Raw genomic sequence first — 20,658 nt, 5'->3', positions numbered from 1 at the left:
CCATTGTCTCAATCCACTTTCTTTTCACACTGTTGTTTTATACCAATATTTAATCGTCATATTAACAGCAACAATAAAATGTTATTCAGTAGTAATCTATTTATGTCCTGAATTCTCTTTATACCAATGATTTTAAAGAGGCAAATTATATGACAAAAATGACAAAAAAAAAAAAAATGCTAATGTTAAAATAAAGCACAACTAAGTTCGTGTTTATTCTTTTGTGTGAGCGTGGCATGAACCAAGGCAGATGGTGGTTTGTACTTCATACATTCTTCTGAAGCTCCTTTGAATGTGGTTTATTTTAACTGTATAGTGCAGGTTGTTGTCTGTGTTTATCTGGAGTGCTTACATAATACTACTGCACTAGAAAGAAAAAAGAAAAATACAAAGGGCATTTCATGGCATTTCTATATTCACTTAAAATTCCGTTTGGATGGTAACGTGATTGAAATTTGAAGTCCTTTCAAATCATTTGTACCCTGCATGTATTCATCATGGATTAGGAAATCTCAGGCATAGCAATAAATTCAACTAAAAGATTTCCATCTTACTTTCATTAGCTATGGGAAACATTAATAATCAATGTAAGTACATTTTCATACTGAACAGTATTGACAGGAAATAGATTGGTCTAATTAAAAATGTAAAACTGTAGTCAATATTTGTATGAGCTATACATTCATTTGTGCTTATTAAAGAGTTGAATTAGCTATATACAAGGTTCTACTATTTGTTCTACTACTTCATTGATGGCCATTCAAAATTAGCCATGTTTTATCAGTGCCTGATTCTTGATTATTTATAAAGTATAAAATTGACTTTTTATTTGACTGCCCAGTCAAGCAAGAGCCACTAAAATGGTTTGGAAAGGTAAAAAATTCTGGCATTATAGGCCTACTTGGTTGCTACATATAAGATTGGTTTCCTATGAACTTCATTTCATATTCAAGATAGCTGTACATGTAGATAGTGGACACAGAGTAAGCTCGTTAGGTTTTGTGACAGACTTTTCATCAAATGTTATTTACCTCTAAATGGTTGCATCATTAACAGGTTCAGGGTTTCTGTGTTTAGAGAGTTTTAATGGCTGTTTATGGGGTGGTGGATGTCATCATTAATGTTCCTGCTCTCGGTCTGTTGCGGGTGATTTAATTAGTGTGTCTATGGTGATTCTGGGCAGAGAGCTTGCATATTAATGCTCTCATCGATGGACACACACAGCTCTGGGAGGAAACATAATGGTGCAGGGGCTAAATGTGGCCATGCAGGGTTGATTGCTGCTAATTTGTTTCTCCCCTATGATGACGGCTGTGCTGACAGAAAACGTAAGACACGACACAATGTCCAGCCACGACGTGGTCACTTAAAAAAAAACAGGATATACTTTGATCGCTTCCTTTGCTTTTGTGGCGACTCTTGTGAGATAGCTGAGAAATTCATGGACACATTGCCTATTATGAGTTCTGTCTCATCTAACCTATCAACATGCCCAGTGCAATTTACATCTTCTTCTTAGCAACACCAACACCAACCTCCCTTGGATAACATTAGAGGGTTGTAAAATTGTAAGAGCATGCATTCTGCTATGCCACTGTCAATACATGTTAGCTAGATAACAATACGACTCAAGCCATTAGTGTCTCAAAGGACTATTTGTCAAATTGCATTTCAAAGCACATGCACTTTATTACAGTGATGTTGGAGAGAAGGGATATCCCTCAGCGGCACAATGGGATATAAATGCATGATGAATCCCTTCGTCTGCATGTGACAAAATCCTGTTGTTAGACTGCAAAACTTTCTGCACTGATTTAATTTGCCAAGACATAAGACCTGTGTTGGACTGGATTGCATAATGATGTTTGTGCAATTTACCACGCGAGCGTGAATGGCTGGTTGTAGCAAGGGAGAGCTAATACATTTAAAAGATTGCTCTTTAAATGTTGGGTGGAAGCTGAGCATGAAATCCCACCGATGAATTGTTCATGACGTGGTTCGATAATGTGGAGGCATGGAAGAGGATGCAGGGAGGCCCAAAGTGCTCCTGCAGGAATACAGATGAATGAGAGGTAGAGCACAAGACTGTCACAGGGTTCAAAGCAGACTTTAGCTTCAGCTAATGTTCCTCTATCTGCTTTCTTTTCTCTTCCTTTTCTTTTTTTCTCCACTTTTCATGCAAAAACTTCTTGTACCATTCCAGGATCATCAAACACCTATACTTATTTCGAAAGCCCCAGAAGTAGTAGCTTAAGACTTAACATGAGGCTTAAATATGCTTAAATAATATCCAAAAACCACTAAAACAATATTTTGTTGACTTGTGTACTTACATTATCCAAATGTTTCCAACAATGTTTAAATCCAGAGAAATCAGCTATTTTAACCAGTGCAATGGCCCATGTTGTTGCATCTCCTGTCAATGACGTCATATCCGCACTACCCTTGATTTCCTACCCTAGAAACCATGGAAAACACCAGACACTTTAATATATTATGTGTTTTATTAGACAGGAGCAACTGTTTGGATACATTTATCGACAGAAAACAAATCATTATGCATTATGCATCATTCAACACGGTTAGTCTTATTGTTTGAATCTCTTGTTTTCTTGATTTACCACGTGTAACATGTAATGTTCATTGGTTAGTTCCATTTAGTTACCTTGATTGTGATCTAGTATGTTTGTTTACTCATTGATTGTAATTCGCTTTGTCTTCCATTGCATATAAATGTTTTACTACTTGTATTCACTTTGTCTTAACTATTTATTTGAAGCACAGAAGATTTTTAGGGACTGAGAAATTTGCTTTTGCTTTCTTCATGCACCTTAAACCTTTTATTTGATCACATATATATTTTATACAACTCTTCAACAAAATTGATCTGATCTTCAATCTTGGACTCAAAGCCTTATGTTTCTTGTATTTATTTGAATTCAATTTTTGTTTTTCGGCTAGGAACGCATATACCTTTTTTCTGATTTATTCATTTTGAATTGAGACACCCAACTTCCATAATATATTCATTATTTTTTAGCTCAGAAGAAGTTTATTTCTCTATTTTTTCTATCATTCTCTCCTGTTATAACTATCTTTTTTCAGTGTCTGCCCAATATTTCCTTGTCGTCAGCTGTTCATTTGTAAATTATGAGGTTACTTAAGAGGTCTTTGGGAATTTACAGTTACTTTGAACATGGTGGCTTATTGGGTACAGATGACTTGTTGCTAAAGCATTGGTTAGTCTCTTAATAACTTGCATAACAAAATTGATTTACTAGCAAAGAACATTTTCTTCATTGTGAGTATATAAATAGTTTAATTTTGTGACTTGGAATGCAACAAATAGCTTGCTCGTGTGTGTGCGTATGTGCCAAATAAAAACGATGGTTAAAGCATGATTAACAAACAAATGAAATGTGTGACTACTTTTTTGTTGATATTTTAAAAGTGAAATGGCAAGTTATTGAGAACATTGTTATTATTCCTTATTTTAATTAAACATACTGGTCATAGCATACATTTCTTTCAAAGTGTATGTGGTGGCGGATTCACTAAAATACTGTAGATACTGGATCTGGGCTACATTTTCTAAAAAGCATTGTAAGCCTAAGTAGATTGTAGAGCCATTGGCGCCAATGGTCTCTACGATCAACTTAGCTCACAATGCTTTTGAGAATTGGAGCCCTGGCTTGTTGCTGCACAAATTAAGGGTCTGTTTTCTACTTTGATTTTCTTCTAGCTTGTCCTCTTGCAAGTATTGTGCCTCCAAATAGTTATTTCTACATTTATTTTTACCTAGTTTTCCCCTCGTCTTCACTTCTTTTGGCTATGTAGGCACATCTGTGTGTGTAGAGCAGTTAATGAGTTAGTGTGACATTTGATGCAGGTGCTTGTCCTCATCCTAACTCTAATGAGTGGACATCCTTTGTCGGAGACAGGCCCATGACCCCCTCACCCGACAGCACCCCACAGCTGCCAGCGGACACCAGACGACGGTTACCAAACAAGAGTTTACATGGAATAATATTAACCAGGCTTCCTCCCTGACTTTGCAAAGTAAGGTGTGAGAGAGGAAGAGTGAAAGCGTGTGGATGGTGATGCTCAGCCGTAATAACATTGGCAGACAACAGGGAGAGATCTATAAATCTTATATGGAAGAGCATCCAAACATTGTGTGTCCAGATCCAAACACTAAGCTCATTAACTTTATTGCACATATCATAGCACAGCAACAATATCTGTCTAATATGTATCATTGCTGTAAATTGAAAGCAATTACAAACTGTAAATGTAATTTTCCAGCTGTGAAATAGGACATTGGATGATGAACTGTGACTTACGTGAGTAATGAAATATTCATGGTACTTAGCTGTTATTTCCCACATCGCATTCAAAGTTGACAGCTATGTGTTATAGTTCTTTATAATTAATCAAACATATCCAATAAAAGTTTAAAACAGGTACGAACTATTGCTCCTGTGCCTAATAAATGCTTAATGTTTATAGCAGTGCATATACTGTACTTAGCCAGGGACATGGTCTTGGTTTCAAATCAAAGCATTCAATGTTTAGTCTAGTCAAAACATGAAAAATGAAGAAAACAAATTAAATTTGTAGTTCAACTAAAATGTCTTTTTAAATCTGTTAAGGATATTTATAGAAGAAAGTCTAAGCTGCTAATACATGTAATAAAATACACATAATAAAAGTGAATGGTGACTAGCTAAATGTTTCAAGCAAGATTTCAAAATGTAGGACCTTACAGCAAATGAGGCAGGGATGTGATCAGAAACTATGCCGAAACAGTGCAAAAAGGAGAATTCCACGAAAGGCCCAAGTCAACACTTCAGGACTGCATAATCTGAGATCTGCCAATGTGGCACGAGTGCGTCTAAAGCTAATTAACTAACTTCTGCATAGCTGCTAAGGCTGTTAGCTGCTTACCTGTTATTATCAAGTGAAATCTACTTACTATTGAATTTAACATTCATAAAGAAATTAAGTAAATGTTACTTATATTTCATTTATTTAATTTCACATAGGCCCGGTTTCACAGACAGGGCTTAGATTAAGCTAGGATTAGCCCTTAGTTCAATTAGGGCATTTAAGTAGCTTTTATAAAGATGCCTTAGAAAAAAAACATTACCGGTGTGCATCTTGAGACAAATCAGTGGCTCTGACATATTTTAAAATATGTCAGTGCAAGTTGCTTTCAGTTAAAACAGCTGAAACATGCATTTTAGTCTGGGACTAGCTTAAAGGGTTAGTTCACCCAAAAATGAAAATTATGTCATTAATTACTCACCCTCATGTCGTTCTACACCCGTAAGACCTTCGTTCATCTTCGGAACACAAATTAAGATATTTTTCATAAAATCAGATGGCTCAGTGAGGCCTGCATTGCCAGCAAGACAATTAACATTTTCAATGCCCAAAAAGCTACTAAAGACGTATTTAAAACAGCTCATGTGACTACAGTGGTTCAACCTTAATGTTATGAAGTGACAAGAATACTTTTTGTGTGCCAAAAAAACAAAATAACGACTTTATTCAACAATACCAATATGATGGGCGATTTCAAAACACTGCTTCATGAAGCTTCAAAGCCTTACGAATCTTTTGTTTCGAATCAGTGGTTCGGAGCGTGCATCAAACTGCCAAAGTCACATGATTTCAGTAAACGAGGCTTCGTTACATCATAAGTGTTTCGAAATTTCAGTGGTTCACCACTGGGGGGGGGCGTGACTTTGGCAGTTTGATACATGCTCCGAACCACTGATTCGAAACAAAGGATTCGTAAAGCTTTGAAGCTTCATGAAGCAGTGTTTTGAAATCGCCCATCACTATATATTGTTGAATAAAGTCGTTATTGTTTTTTTTGGCGCACAAAAAGTATTCTCGTCACTTCATAATATTAAGGTTGAACCACTGTAGTCACATGCACTGTTATATATATCTAACTGATATATCTTTAGTACCTTTCTGGACATCTGAAAGTGTTAATTATCTTGCTGGCAATGCAGGCCTCACTGAGCCATCGGATTTTATGAAAAATATCTTAATTTGTGTTCCGAAGATGAACGAAGGTCTTACGGGTGTGGAATGACATGAGTAATTAATGACAGAATTTTCATTTTTGGGTGAACTAACCCTTTAAGCCTTGTCTGTGAACCCGGGGGTTATAGAATTAAGTAAAATCTACTTAAATAAGTGAAGTAAATTGAACAAAATTAAGTTTTTACTCAAATAATCTAACATTTAATTAAACCATGCTTTTAAAGTGTATACTTAGAAACATCTAAATAAATAATACAATGGATATTGTGAAACACCATATCTACATAATAGAAGTAATGCGGCACTCAAACAAACACAGAGACTTCAATACTTACAATACATAATGACGGTAACATTCAATAGATCATTTGTTGGTATGAATGTGTCATTTTGAGTAGAAAATAACATGTACTTAAGATGTAACGCAAGTTACTAAACCTAACAACAAAAGCAGTGATAAAACAGTGTAAATACTGCTGGTAAAGAGAAAAAAAAAATAAATAAATCAACCTTATTAATTATTCATGCCCCATGTTCTTTTTCTGTATTTTTGATCAAATTGCCTTGGTGAGCAAGAGACTTAACATTAAAAAAAACCTACTGACCTCAAAACTTTTGAACAGGAGTGTACATTATATCAAATCTACGAATGAATGAATGAATGATATTTAGTAAGCTGCATGGCTAACATTTAGTAGAATTGCTACATACAAAAGTCTCATTTTAGAGGATGTGTTCAACTGCATGTGATTAATTGCATAAATCACCAACAATAAACCTTGAAGTCCACACACAATTTAAATGTATCCTCTTTGCATATCATGACCCTAATGTGGTACTGTCTGCATTACTTTGAGACAGCATGTGAGAAATCAAGGCAACTGACACTGTTAATTCTTGCACAGATGGAAATCTTTATTTTGATGCACACTCAGTGAAGAAGGCATTTAGGAAATGAGAGGGGAGATTGAAAATGTCATGCTCATATTTAAGTGTAAGCACACCTGAGGGGGTTGTGCCCACTCGAGCACTGTTGGACTGACAAGTGGTCAGAGGTTGGCTAAGGCAACATGAAAAAAAAAAGGGGGTTTTGTGATACTCTTCTCCATTCCGGTTGTTATATTCTTTAAAGATTATGACAAAATATACTTTTTACATAATCTGTTTTTATATCAAATTAAAGCAACCTGTTTTTTTCTCACCAAATCTACTAGCCTAATATATAATGCCATTTTTTGATTTTCTATTTATTTTATTATATTAAAAAATACATCTATTTTACAAAACATGTTTAAATATTGTGGTGGCTCTCAGGAAAAATGTTTCCGAGCCATGAAAATTAAAAATTCTGAGAACAAATTTAGATGTTTCACAAACATTACCTTGTCTGACACTATATGCTGCTATGAGAATATGATGTTGATCATACTTGACTCAGTGTCTTTTTGTCATTTTGTTGTTTTGTGAAGAATGAACCCCTCCTTCATCTCTTCGGCTACAGAAAATGCTTTCCTAATGGAGGGTTGTCAGACCAGGCTTTCACTCATATTGAAATTCTCACAGTTCTTTTCCTTTTCTTCCCCCCTCCAACTTTCCACTTCATTTCTCAAAAGTGACGAGTGCTTTTCAGCCACGCTTAATGTCAATCAAGCTAATGTTTAAAACTGTAGATTATTGTGATAAACTGCTTAAAGAGGAAATCCTTTAAAAGAGATTTCAAATGGATTCAGGGAGAGAAGATTATGCAATGTGATGACATCTTGGTGCACAGACAGTTCATTCATCAAACTCATTAAACATTGTCATACATAAAGTTGCTTTCACACAGGATGCATAAACAGCTGAAGAGTGAAACAGTTCCTAATTTTAGTTAAAAAAGCAAAACAAAATAAAAACATTTTTGTTTTATGGCAATGAGTCTCATGTCATCTTACTTACTTTCTCTCTCTTTCTCTCTCTCTTTCTCTCTGCAGTTAAACCGACAGTCATTGATGTTGATATCTTCGTAAATAGTATTGGACCTGTGTCATCAATAAATATGGTGAGTGAATGCATGTCCATAAAGCTGTGCTATTTTGGTCATTATGAAGGTCATTTTGATTATTTTAAAGGGATAGTTCACCCCCAAAAATTAAATTCTGTGATTATTTACTCACCCTTAAGTCATTCTGAACCTGTCTATTATATTATATTATATTATATTATTATATTATATTTCTGTCAAACACAGACAGAATTTTTGAAGTATCTGCTGCTATTTTCCATAAAACAGCATAAATAATGAGAGAATTTTTATTTTGGTGTGAACTTTCATTCCTTTTCCCTATTTCTCAGTCACTCTCACATTCTCTCTTTCACACATTCAGTAGCTACAGTTCAATCCCATAGGTGACACATGGCTGTAGGTTTGAGTTGAAAGCAAGGCCACTAGCTATCCCTCTGAGATGTGAGTCCAATGCTTAAGCTTCATCTCCCCTGAGGCACGGAAAAGCTTCAGGGGAAAGACAGAGGAAGAAAAAGTAAGAGACAGAAAGAAAATATGAAGACTTAAAGTGAGACATAGGAAGAGATTATCTGTTTTTTGCACATTAGTTGCCACTTGATATAATAGTTCATCATAAAAATGAATCGACTGGATCTACTGTTATAAAAAATTTAATAAAGCAGCCAGATGTTCCATATTTATGTGCGCTTCGATAGATATAATATGTTAATGTGGACAGCGGTGACAGATCTCTTCAAATGGATGCTAAATTACCCTCGAGCTCAATTCTGTCTTTGGCTCCCAATCCATCAGATTCATCCTTGAAAATCCGAGTGTGTATTCACTTCCAATTATTATGGTCCAGGGCTCAGAGAGCGAGAGAGAATGGTTGGATAATAAGTAGCGCCCAAACAAGCACCTGAAGAAATAGCCGCTATCGATTGATATGTCACCTAACAGTGTGTTAAGGGCTGTTTTAAAGCCTTGAGGGAGATGTTTCTTGGAATTCACAGCAGACAAGAATATTCAAGAATGCTGAAAGTTTTCAAGGTCTAAATGTTAAGTTTAAGTTTGGAACACTGACATTCTCTTTAGACTTGCATCTGAATGGAACAGAGGTTGTGACCTCCCCAACGAACCCATTCATGCATATTCACATGATTTATTTGCATATTCAGCCAAAAGAAGTAACAAACAATTTTTCAGAGGAATTTGGCGTTCACAGCTGTATGAATGGAAGTCAATTAACATGAAATATCTAATTATCTTCCTATCTTTTCATTTTGGTTTATTGCGTGGGTTTTATGAGTTGTCAGAATGCAAAGAGAGTGCGAGAAACATTTAAATATGCTTGCACTAATCTATTATCGTGTGCTCTGCAACACCGTGTCTCTCCATCTCCCAATATCTCATTTATTGTTGGTGACAATTTAATTTTCTTGAAATGCCGCACACACAATTACATTGTCAGGCAGGTTATTTGCACATCTGTGATAGGACCTGCTCAGCCAACAAAGCGAATTGCATTTTATTTATTTATTTATTTTTTTGCAGCTGGCCTTTACACCGTCCACCTTAGTAAATAGAAAGTTTTACACAACAAAACGAGGAGAACGCTAATATATTGTCGAAGTATATATTAAAGGCAGTATATATTGTTGCATGTTTGTCATATTGTACTTGTAGTGGAGATCTTAATGAGATCTTATAATGTTTAGGACTCAACAACACCCTCACCAAGGCATCCTTTCTCCCGTCATGCTTAATTCCTGCTGTTTGTGCTTTCCTTTGTTGGGCCACTACCCTATTACATAGTGTGGAAACTCTAGAAAATGAATAAACACCTACGCAGAAGTCACATCAGTGATTCCAGTGGGAGACTTTTGGTTGTGCTGTGGAACTGAATCACTAAATGCTCTTCTAGAGCATCATCGTGCTGCATGGGTCAGGTGTGACATACAGGGACATACTGTAGCAACCATTTTAACCCTTCCACAACAGTTTTTATGATTTTGGGGGAAAATAATCATTATATTTTAAAATTGTATTCAGACATGTAAAGCAAATGATTAAAGATCAAGCTGAAGCCATTGCCAACAAGTTGCCCTGAAAGTTGATCTAACAAATTTGCAAGCAGTAAGGAATAATAGTCATAAATGATTCAGCAAATCATTTATGTCTATTGGCTGAACATTGTGTCACCTAATTAATATATGTCACCTAATTAATATATTCATAAGCAGTGTTGGGAGTTACACATTACAAGTAACACAAGTTAGTAATCAGATTACTTTTTTCAAGTAACTAGTAAAGTAACGCTATACTTTTAAATGTACAACAAAATATCTGAGTTACTTTTTTTAAATAAGTAACATCTCGGTTACAAAGGTAACCCTCGTTCCCTGAAGGAGGGAACGGAGACGTACGTCGGTCTGTCCGAGATACGTCGAACGTGACCGACTGAATGGAAACGCAAGTTGGTAACACTTTATTATAGGGTATTTTAAGTAGTTGCTTATTAGCATGCATATTACTAGAATATTGGCTATTTATTAGTACTTATTAAGCACATATTAATGCCTTATGCATGACCTTATTCCACATTCTTAATCCTACCCAATACCTAAACTTAACAACTACCTTACTAACTATTAATAAGCAGTAAATTAGGATTTTATTGAGGGAAAAGTCGTAGTTAATAGTTTATATGTGTTCCTTATTCTAAAGTTTTTTTTTTTTCCCCATTTATTGACTGACTCCTGTTTCCATGTTGAGAAAAATTGGGAGTAAATGCAGAGGCATTGTGTGCGCTGTGTAAACATGATGTTTATTGTAGTTCTAGACTAAATGTTAGCATGAATTTACTCATTTCACTTGCACAAAAACAGATTCAGTATTCCTCAAAATGAATAAAAACAGTGAAATGCAATCTCAGAATACTATGCAAACCTGCAATAATTAAATGTTAAAAAACACAAATATGTAAAATGTATTTAATGTATTCACTTTATTTACCAATGGCTTTGCTGCTGACCTTCGATGATCCAATTCAGTCATACCAATAAGCAAAAATTACTTAAGTTAAATATCACTTTTGTGTTTAATTTTTAATTTTTATTTTTATAGATGAAGTAAGAGAGGTGAATTGTTTATCATTTATTAATAATTATATATATATATATATATATATATATATATATTTATTAATAAATGGTAAATGATTTATTATTGATTTATTAAGTAGCATTACAGACAATAATGTTTTTTAAATAATGTCTTTGTTTTAATGCAATTTTAACTATGATTAATTACACTTATTATGGCATATACTCTTTAACTTGTAACTGATGTAAATATTTTGTGTACTCTGCTTTACTTATCCTTGTAATTATCTTTAATGGCATACATCATTTATGGACATTAATAAATACAAAACTATTATCAGCAGCTACCAAATCAGCTTTACTTGTAATGGACAGGAAATACTGTGTGTAATTTACCTGCAATTAAATCAAGCCATTATTATTCAAATTCACGCTGTGATTGTAGATTAGCGAAATAGAGCTTAATAATTGGTATGCAGGATGTGCCAAAACCATTGTCAAACAGGGACAAACTCTCGTTATCTCTTGTTTGTGGCACCAGAATTCCTGCTGGGCCGCTCCATAATTGTGGTAGCTAACACATTTAATATGCCATTGATTTTTGTCTTTAAAGAGGTCTTCATTTGTGCTTCTTGTTATTCTGATTCTGAAAAACTCTGAATAAACTTTTAATACAGGAAAGTGAATGTACAGGTGTCTGTGGAAAGAGCTTGCACAGGTGCAGATCTGGTCCTCTCAATGCTTCACCCATCTTCTCCTCCACCACTCCAGTAGCACAACATTTAGACACAATAAATTAAAGGCCTAGGAGAAAATTGAGGATCGACAGGATCAATTTCCTCCAACACAGCAGGTCGCTTTTAGCTGCACCTAATTCTTCATGTGCCATTTAAAATCCCAAGGATTATAGGTAACAATTATATGAAAGAATGTGGGGATTAGTTAGTTCAGCAGATTATCACCATCACAAAACACAGTTAATACCCCGCAGAGACAGGAAGAGGTCCTGTCTCTCTGTGCTCAGCATCCTTGTCCGGCTCACAACTCCCTCCAGAAAAGGTGAAAAGGTTTAAGCACGGTTCTCAAGCTTCAGTCCTTTTCTGGCTGACTGTGAGTGTGGCCACACCTGATTGCCCCCAGACCTTGGCTCTTTCAACTATCTCATCCTCAGCTTGCACTTCCTTCCTGCTCACCTGTTACAGATTGCAATCATTTCCTGGGGAGAGACAATCACTCACTGCAATTTTTTATTCTTATTTTTTTCGCCAAAGTATTTTGATTTTGATTGATTATTGTAGCCTTAGATTTTCATGCCCACCTGTTTGATATCTAACAGAGATGGTATGTGATTAATAAGCTGTGGTAGTAAGTAGGTTGGCTCAATACCAAACAGACAGCTGAATAGATGTTATATAGTGGGAACATTTGGGAACAATTATTGGATCATAAATCATTAAATGATCATATGCGCATAAAATGTGTTAAAATGATGATGAAAATAAAAATATAGAATTTATATAAAGAGGTGAGAGTGAAATAAACTCTCTAACCTCATGCCACAGTTTTCTACTTCTTCAGAAATGAAGACAGTTAGCCATCAATTGTAGCAAAATTAATTTTTTTTTCAGCTACATACAAACTTTAATCAATATAATCAAGACTATCCATGTACACGTATTAGAGTATTGTTTTAATTGTTCATGCACATAAATGTCTATTTTATCATTTATATTGTTTTATTATTCACTTATTTTAACTTGATTACTTATTTTAATACTATTTTATTATGTATATATATTAAATATTGCATTATTTTTATGCGTGTAATGCATTATTATTTTGACATTAAAATGTAACACATTAAAGTGGTCCTATTTTGCTTTTTCCATTTTCAACTTTCTTTAGTGTGTAATGTTGCTGTTTGAGCATGAAAACAACCACTCCAAATGGAGTTATTCTCTATATCAGTAAGCAATGTTTTTGAACTCAACTTGTCCCAGGAACTTTTCCCCCGAGACCTGTTGCTGTCTGCGTTTCCATAGCGGTCTAAAGTACGGTGAAGATGAGTCTGGTGACGTAGGACTGCGCGTGACTTTCCAGTTCCCGCTAGATTTCGTCCTCCACAGCTTAAAGGGTTAGTTCACCCAAAAATGAAAATAATGTAATTTATTACTCACCCTCATGCCGTTCTACACCCGTAAGACCTTCATTCATCTTCGGAACACAAATTAAGATATTTTTGTTGAAATCCGATGGCTCAGTGAGGCCTCCATAGCCAGCAATGACATTTCCTCTCTCAAGATTCATTAATGTACTAAAAACATATTTAAATCAATTCATGTGAGTACAGTGGTTCAATATTAATATTATAAAGCGACGAGAATATTTTTGGTGAACCAAAAAAACAAAATAACGACTTATATAGTGACGGCCGATTTCAAAACACTGCTTCAGGAAGTTTCGGAGCGTTATGAATCAGCGTATCGAATCATGATTCGGATCGCGTGTCAAACCGCCAAACTGCTGAAATCAGGTGATTTTGGCGCTCCGAACCGCTGATTTGACACAAAAGATTCATAAGATTCGAAGCTTCATGAAGCAGTATTTTGAAATCGGCCATCACTATATAAGTCACTATTTTGTTTTTTTGACGCACCAAAAATATTCTCGTCACTTTATAATATTAATATTGAACCACTGTATTTACATGAACTGATTTAAATATGTTTTTAGTACATTAATGGATCTTGAGAGAGGAAATGTCAGTGTCATGTGGCTATGCAGGCCTCACCGAGCCATCGGATTTCAACAAAAATATCTTAATTTGTGTTCCGAAGATTAACAAAGGTCTTAAGGGGGTGGAACGGCATGAAGGTGAGTAATAAATGACATTATTTTCATTTTTGGATGAACTAACCTTTTAATAAAGCCTGAAGCTCGTCGTCGGTCCATCGTATTTTTAAACTCCAATGTTGATTCGAATAGCAAACAACTCTTACTGCACACACCGCAACAGACTTTTTAAAATGGTGGTTGAAATAAAATGCTGCGTGGAGTCAACCAATCAAAATGCTGGGTGAACTCAACCAATCAGCATGTTCATCACCCAAGTCCCACCCCCGAAAGTTCCTGAACTTTGAAAAAGTACTACCTCGTGAGCAGGGACGTTTTGAGGGGAGAATTTTTATTTTATTCAGACCCTGGTTCCTGCGGGCAAAACATACCGGGTACCACCCCAAAGTCCCTAGTTCCTAGGGAAAGTTCCAGGGCTTTTATAAAAGGTCATAATAGGTCACCTTTAAATTTTAATTCTAAATCAGGCATTAATGTATTTTCACACCGCTAAACAGTAAATTTGCTTTCACGCTTTCTGAACTGCCGAACTGTAATGAACTGCAGAACATTGTTGTCAGGAACCTCAATATGTACAATACAGGTATCATACCAATACTTTTTTATACCACTATACCGTGAAACTCTACCTGTGGGAGAGATATTGAAATTGAAATCCGTTCATCAGTCTACTGCCATTACAAAACTGGCAGTGATTCTGTCTTCTGAATTCAAACATATCAAGACCTGTCAAATCTCTATGTATCTGTCAGTGGTGTTTACATACTGAGACTATATTTTGATAACGCATGCACTGTATTGCATATACATCTAAATCAAATTTTCAGTTGGTTTGGTTGCGCTGATAAGGCCGGGGAGAGCTCATTTCATGATGAAACTTGGCTGTCACTTGTCATTCACTCCTAGGCTCTGAATGAATGGCACATTTTGCACTGCAGCTCATGTGTTTGCTTTACTAATGCTTAGAGAAGAAATACTTTATTGTTTGGTTTAAATGTGCTGCTACAGTTACTATTGATCAAATCTATTTTTGTCCAAAAATATGAGACAAACTGTGTCTGTGGAAAGGGCATCAATAACAGGCAGTTCATGCAAGGGTTCAAGTTTAGTTGGTTAGCATGACCCAGTTTACCCCTGCTGGTAGATGCTGTAACTACTCCCTCTGGCAACTTTTTACATTGACAGCCATTCAAAAGAAAAAGAATAGTGCGATATTCCGTGAAACCACCAGAATCTTTAAAAATACAGTGATACAGATTTTTGGTCATACCGCCCAGCACTACTTAAGAGCATAATCTATGTCCACATGTCATACTAACAAGAAACTACGCTTCGAACCACAGGTCGAAGCTGTAGTTCCAGTCACACAAATCTGTGATGTTAATTGTGAATGTTTGTATGAACTATGGTTTCAGAAAACCAGGGCCTGCACAAGCTCAACTGCCGCTCTAATTCACACTCACAAAATAAACTCGATCTTTGAGATGCAAATGAAAGACTGGAGGTTTTGTTTATTGATAAACTTGCACTAAGATAAAAGCATGCACAAGCATGTTTTTGGATTATTATTGTTTTTTCATTCTGAAAAAAAAAAAAAAAAGAAGCCTGCAACCACTAGCTGCAACTGCAAACTCGGTATTTTATAATAAGCATGTCTCCTGGAAGATTCGGGAGAATTCCCGGTGGGCCGCTGATAAATTGGGCAGGCAGTAGCCTACCACTTTGACATTAAGACAGTTTTACACGGGACGCGCAAGGCACAATTCTAGTTCATTTTCAATATGAAACACATGGAAAGCCGCAAATTGGTGGTAGTTCTAGTAGTGGCGAAGTGACAGTGTGCAAGCGGTGCCAGGTGAGGTTATAAATATATGGCGTATATAAATATTATGCACACAAAATGTGAGCTACGTGACTTCTCCCCCGCTTTCTCTCACACACATGGGATGAGCTAAGTCCAAGGTAAGGCTAAGGAGATGCACTTCCCCTTTAAAAGCACATCAATTTTAATAGTTTCTTTATGTGTTGCCGCACAAACTACACAGCCCAGCATAAACACTCCTGATAAATAATATGTTATTAAACATCTGTTTTCACAAACCACTGTTAATTTTCACAGAAAAGCAGGCATACTGTTTAAGGGATTTGACATGGCAGAAACCGCACAAAGAGTGCTCCCTCTATAATCACTAAAAAGCTGTCATCTTCATCACGATCTCACAAAGTTCTCTTATAATAAATCAAGCTGTCTGCACAATCTCTTACTTACATGTCTACAATTTGTTTGTTATTGTGAGAGGATTTGCAAGCATGCAAAACTCAGAATCCACTCACCTCTCAAAACGCCAGAGTTTTTAATAATTGCTAACTTAAACACCTCTGATTGGCCATTGCTTTCAAGAAATCAACAGATATGTATGTGATTGGCTACATTGCTCAACGCTGCAAAAACACATTGTAAATAGAAACCTTTGATGTTCTTTAGGACGCAAACACATACTTGCATATACGCACTGGATTGTTTGCCAAATCTGTTTTGCCAATATGCTATTATTACAGAATAAACTGATCCTAGACCAGCAGTTTTTCCTCCTAAAAGCAATCAGAAGGAGCAGCATGCAGTGGTTTGAGTGAGAAAATTCCACGCTAGCAAAGAGTATAGAAGCTAAGAGGCAAAACTCTGATGCTTTTTGGGTAACAGCCACTAGGTGAGACTTCGGTAGCGCGGCTGCCATTTTGAGGTGAAAATGCCAACTGGACAATAGAATCCATCACATCTTACGCACCAAAAACCGGCAAATCTCACAGCCAAATCAGAAGTGCAATAGAAAATTTCTCAAATTAAGTCATCAGTAAATTTTATGACACCTACAGTAAATGTTGTATTGTCTTTTATACGTTTTATTTGATCAGTTGTGGAATTCAACCATTACACATTTCAGGTAGGCTATAACCTACTTTATTGAGTATTTCCATTTTATGCAACTTTGCACTTTTACTATTAATAGTAAATTAATAAATTAATAATTAATAAAGTTAAGATCATGATGGCAGAAAAATGGCAGAAGTGTATTGCTGCTGCTGGGTGCTGGTGTTGCAATGGAACATTCTATTGGCTTTCACTTCTTGTCAGTATAAGTTCTTTGACGCTAGCCTCAAGTCCGTGGCCCGGAGAAGGCTATGCACACACACACATACATAAGCCTACCTTTCAGAAGTCTTAAAAATCAGTTGTAGTTGTATTCGTTTTTATGACATTTTTGGATGTAGGCTACATCAGTCTGTTTTGCATGTAGGCCGATATGCCGCTCTTGGGTGGGGGCAGGGCGGATTGTGGCACTTGGTAGAATGAAGGAAATTTGGGTGCTCGGGTGCTAACTTTTTGATATAAGTGAAATAATTCCAAACGAATGTCCAAAAAATAAATTAACTAAATAAAATAAAAAATCCCTCTCTTTCTTGCCACCCTAGGCAGCTGCCTAGTTCACCTATAGGCATGCGCCGGCTCTGCAGAAAACACCAAACACTATTGACCTATGTTAGTAACAACATATAACAATACATTACATTTCGGGAAACATGCCTCAGTTTACAAACAGGCAGATTTCAGATGGGAAAGAGTTTCTCCCTCAGGCTGGAGTGCAGGATTACTAAGAAGGTATTGAATAAGGAAAACAGCCATCAGCCAACATCTGCTTGTCAGTTTGAAGTCAACGGTCATTCCATTCACCGAGCGATTCAAGCTTGGCCTTGGCCAATGACTACCTGAGGGTGTGCAGGCTTATTGGAAGGGTAAGAAATGGCCTGTGTGAGATGATCAAATTATTCAGAGGGCTTCTGTTAAGAGGCAATTCGTGATTATCTGAACGGCAGCACAGGAGGCTTGAATAGATTTGCAATGAAAATAATACTGTAGTTTGCTTACAGTATGATATGATGCTATAAAAGTGCTTCAGAATTCTGAATACTCCTAATAGCTGACCATGATTATCAAAGCTGCATTGAGTGCTGCTTGATTTTTGTCCACATGAGAAATCAGCTTTGCTCATCAATCTAATTGTGTGAAGCTGAAATAGCCAACTTCATAGTATTCACTGCAGAAAACGGGTCTCAAGCGCCATATAATTTGATTTTAATGGCTCTATAGAACATGAGTCAGCTAGCAGCCAGACACTGAATAGGGCTGATAAATTAGCATTAATCATCCCTGTTCCTCGTGTCCCTAAACCGCAACTGATAGTATAATTGTAATTAATGGAGCTTTAAGATCTACATTAAAATGTGAGATCATTCTACTTATCATCTTGATCTGTTACCTGCCGCACAGCTAAAAGCACTGACAACATGATGCAGTTGATGTCGAGGTGGATCCACATTAGCTTGGCTGATGTGTCGAGCTAATGTCAAGCCCTGCATGAAAATCAATGATCCCGTGTGAAAGCCGAGATATGATTGATAGCATCAAACGGAGCATCATCCTTCAGCTTCCTCTGTCGGTGGTCTACAGTTTACATAGTCAGGCAGGAATGTGCTCTCTCAGACAAATGACAGGTGTCATTGTCGTCTGTCAAGAGGAGAAATATTTCTCCCGTGGTACAATAGCTGTCTTTAAGGTGATTTATCAAATGGAGGAAATGAGGGGATTTAGCATTATTTACTCTCTTACTGGGAACATAAATGTGATGTTTTAGTTTTTTGGTAACACTTTACAATAAGGTTCATTAGTTAAACATTAGTTAATGTGTTAAATAACATGAACTAACCATGAGCAATACATTTGTTACTGTATTTACTAATCTTTGTTAACGTTAGTTAATGAAAATACAGCATTAACTAATGTTAACAAGATTTTAATAATGTATTAGTAAATGTTGAAATTAACATTAACAAAGATTAATAAATGCTGTATAAGTGCAGTTCATTATTAGTTCATGTTAACTAACTAATGAACCATATTGTAAAGTGTTACCAGTTTTTGTTTTTTTGTTTTTAGTATTTTTATTTTAGTTTTTGGATGAACTATTCCTTTGTGGTCCTTAATTTTTATTCATACTTTTCATATGAGCTATTGTACTAATCTATTTTCTTTGTTATTAATGTTTATTTTTGATTATGTTTTTTTTTTTTTTTTATTTAAATATTTAAATTTATTTGTGGTTCTTAATTTTTTATTTTTATATATACATTTTTTTTGGTCATTATTTTAATATTATTATTATTATTATTATTATTATTATTGAATTAACTATTCCTTTAAAATCTTTGTCTTTGTGGTTCTTAGTTTATATATATATATATATATATATATATGAAGAGTTTGAGTATAAGAGTGTGTGTGTGTGTGTGTGTGTGTGTGTGTGTGTGTGTGTGCGTGTGTGTATACAGTATCTCACAGAAGTGAGTACACCCCTCACATTTTTGTAAATGTTTTATTATATCTTTTATTGTGACAACACTGAAGAAATGACACTTTGCTACAATGTAAAGTAGTGAGTGTACAGCTTGTATAACAGTGTAAATTTGCTGTCCCCTCAAAATAACTCAACACACAGCCATTAATGTCTAAACCGCTGGCCACAAAAGTGAGTACACCCCTAAGTAAAAATGTCCAAATTGGGCCCAATTAGCCATTTTCTCTCCCCGGTGTCATGTGACTCGTTAGTTTTACAAGGTCTCAGGTGTGAATGGGGAGCAGGTGTGTTAAATTTGGTGTTATCGCTCTCACTCTCTCATACTGGTCACTGGAAGTTCAACATGGCAACTCATGGCAAAGAAGTCTCTGAGGATCTAAAAAAAATAATTGTTGCTCTACATAAAGATGGCGTAGGCTATAAGAAGATTGCCAAGACTCTGAAACTGAGCTGCAGCACGGTGGCCAAGACCATACATTGGTTTAACAGGACAGATTCCACTGAGAACAGGCCTCGCCATGGTCAACCAAAGAAGTTGAGTGCACGTGCTCAGCGTCATATCCAGAGGTTGTGTTTGGGAAATAGACGTATGAGTGCTGCCAGCATTGCTGCAGAGGTTGAAGGGGTGGGTGGTCAGCCTGTCAGTGCTCAAACCATACGCCGCACACTGCTTTAGATTGGTCTGCATGGCTGTCGTCCCAGAAGGAAGCCTCTTCTAAAGATGATGCACAAGAAAGCCTGCAAACAGTTTGCTGAAGACAAGCAGACTAAGGACATGGATTACTGGAACCATGTCCTGTGGTCTGATGAGACCAAGATAGACTTATTTGGTTCAGGTGGGGTCAAGCGTGTGTGGCGGCAACCAGGTGAGGAGTACAAAGACAAGTGTGTCTTGCCTACAGTCAAACATGGTGGTGGGAGTGTCATGGTCTGGGGCTGCATGAGTGCTGCCGGCACTGGGGAGCTACAGTTCATTGAGGGAACCATAAATGCCAACATGTACTGTGACATACTGAAGCAGGGCATGATCTCCTCCCTTCAGAGACTGGGCCGCAGGGCAGTATTCCAACATGGTAACGACCCCAAACATACCTCCAAGATGACCACTGCCTTGCTAAAGAAGCTGAGGGTACCTAAATCATCCTATTGAGCATGTGTGGGGCATCCTCTAACGAAAGGTGGAGGAGCACAAGGTCTCTAACATCCACCAGCTCCGTGATGTCGTCATGGAGGAGTGTGTCAAAAT

At 36.4% G+C, this 20,658-nt stretch overlaps 1 protein-coding gene across 2 annotated transcripts in view; it reads left to right on the top strand.

Annotated features, from left to right (window-relative positions):
• LOC127514767 (gamma-aminobutyric acid receptor subunit gamma-3) overlaps positions 1-20,658 on the top strand; it is a 123,866-nt gene that overhangs the window by 27,945 nt on the left and 75,263 nt on the right. For both annotated transcript variants that reach the window (XM_051897937.1, XM_051897935.1), the window contains exon 3: positions 8,034-8,101. In XM_051897937.1, the coding sequence (XP_051753897.1) occupies positions 8,034-8,101 (68 nt within the window). The remainder of the gene's footprint in view (positions 1-8,033; positions 8,102-20,658) is intronic.

This window comes from Ctenopharyngodon idella, chromosome 6, assembly GCF_019924925.1.
Source record: "Ctenopharyngodon idella isolate HZGC_01 chromosome 6, HZGC01, whole genome shotgun sequence".
NCBI lineage: Eukaryota > Metazoa > Chordata > Actinopteri > Cypriniformes > Xenocyprididae > Ctenopharyngodon > Ctenopharyngodon idella.
The sequence above is the reverse complement of the archived record's forward strand: the minus strand, read 5'-3'. Positions and strand labels throughout refer to the sequence as shown.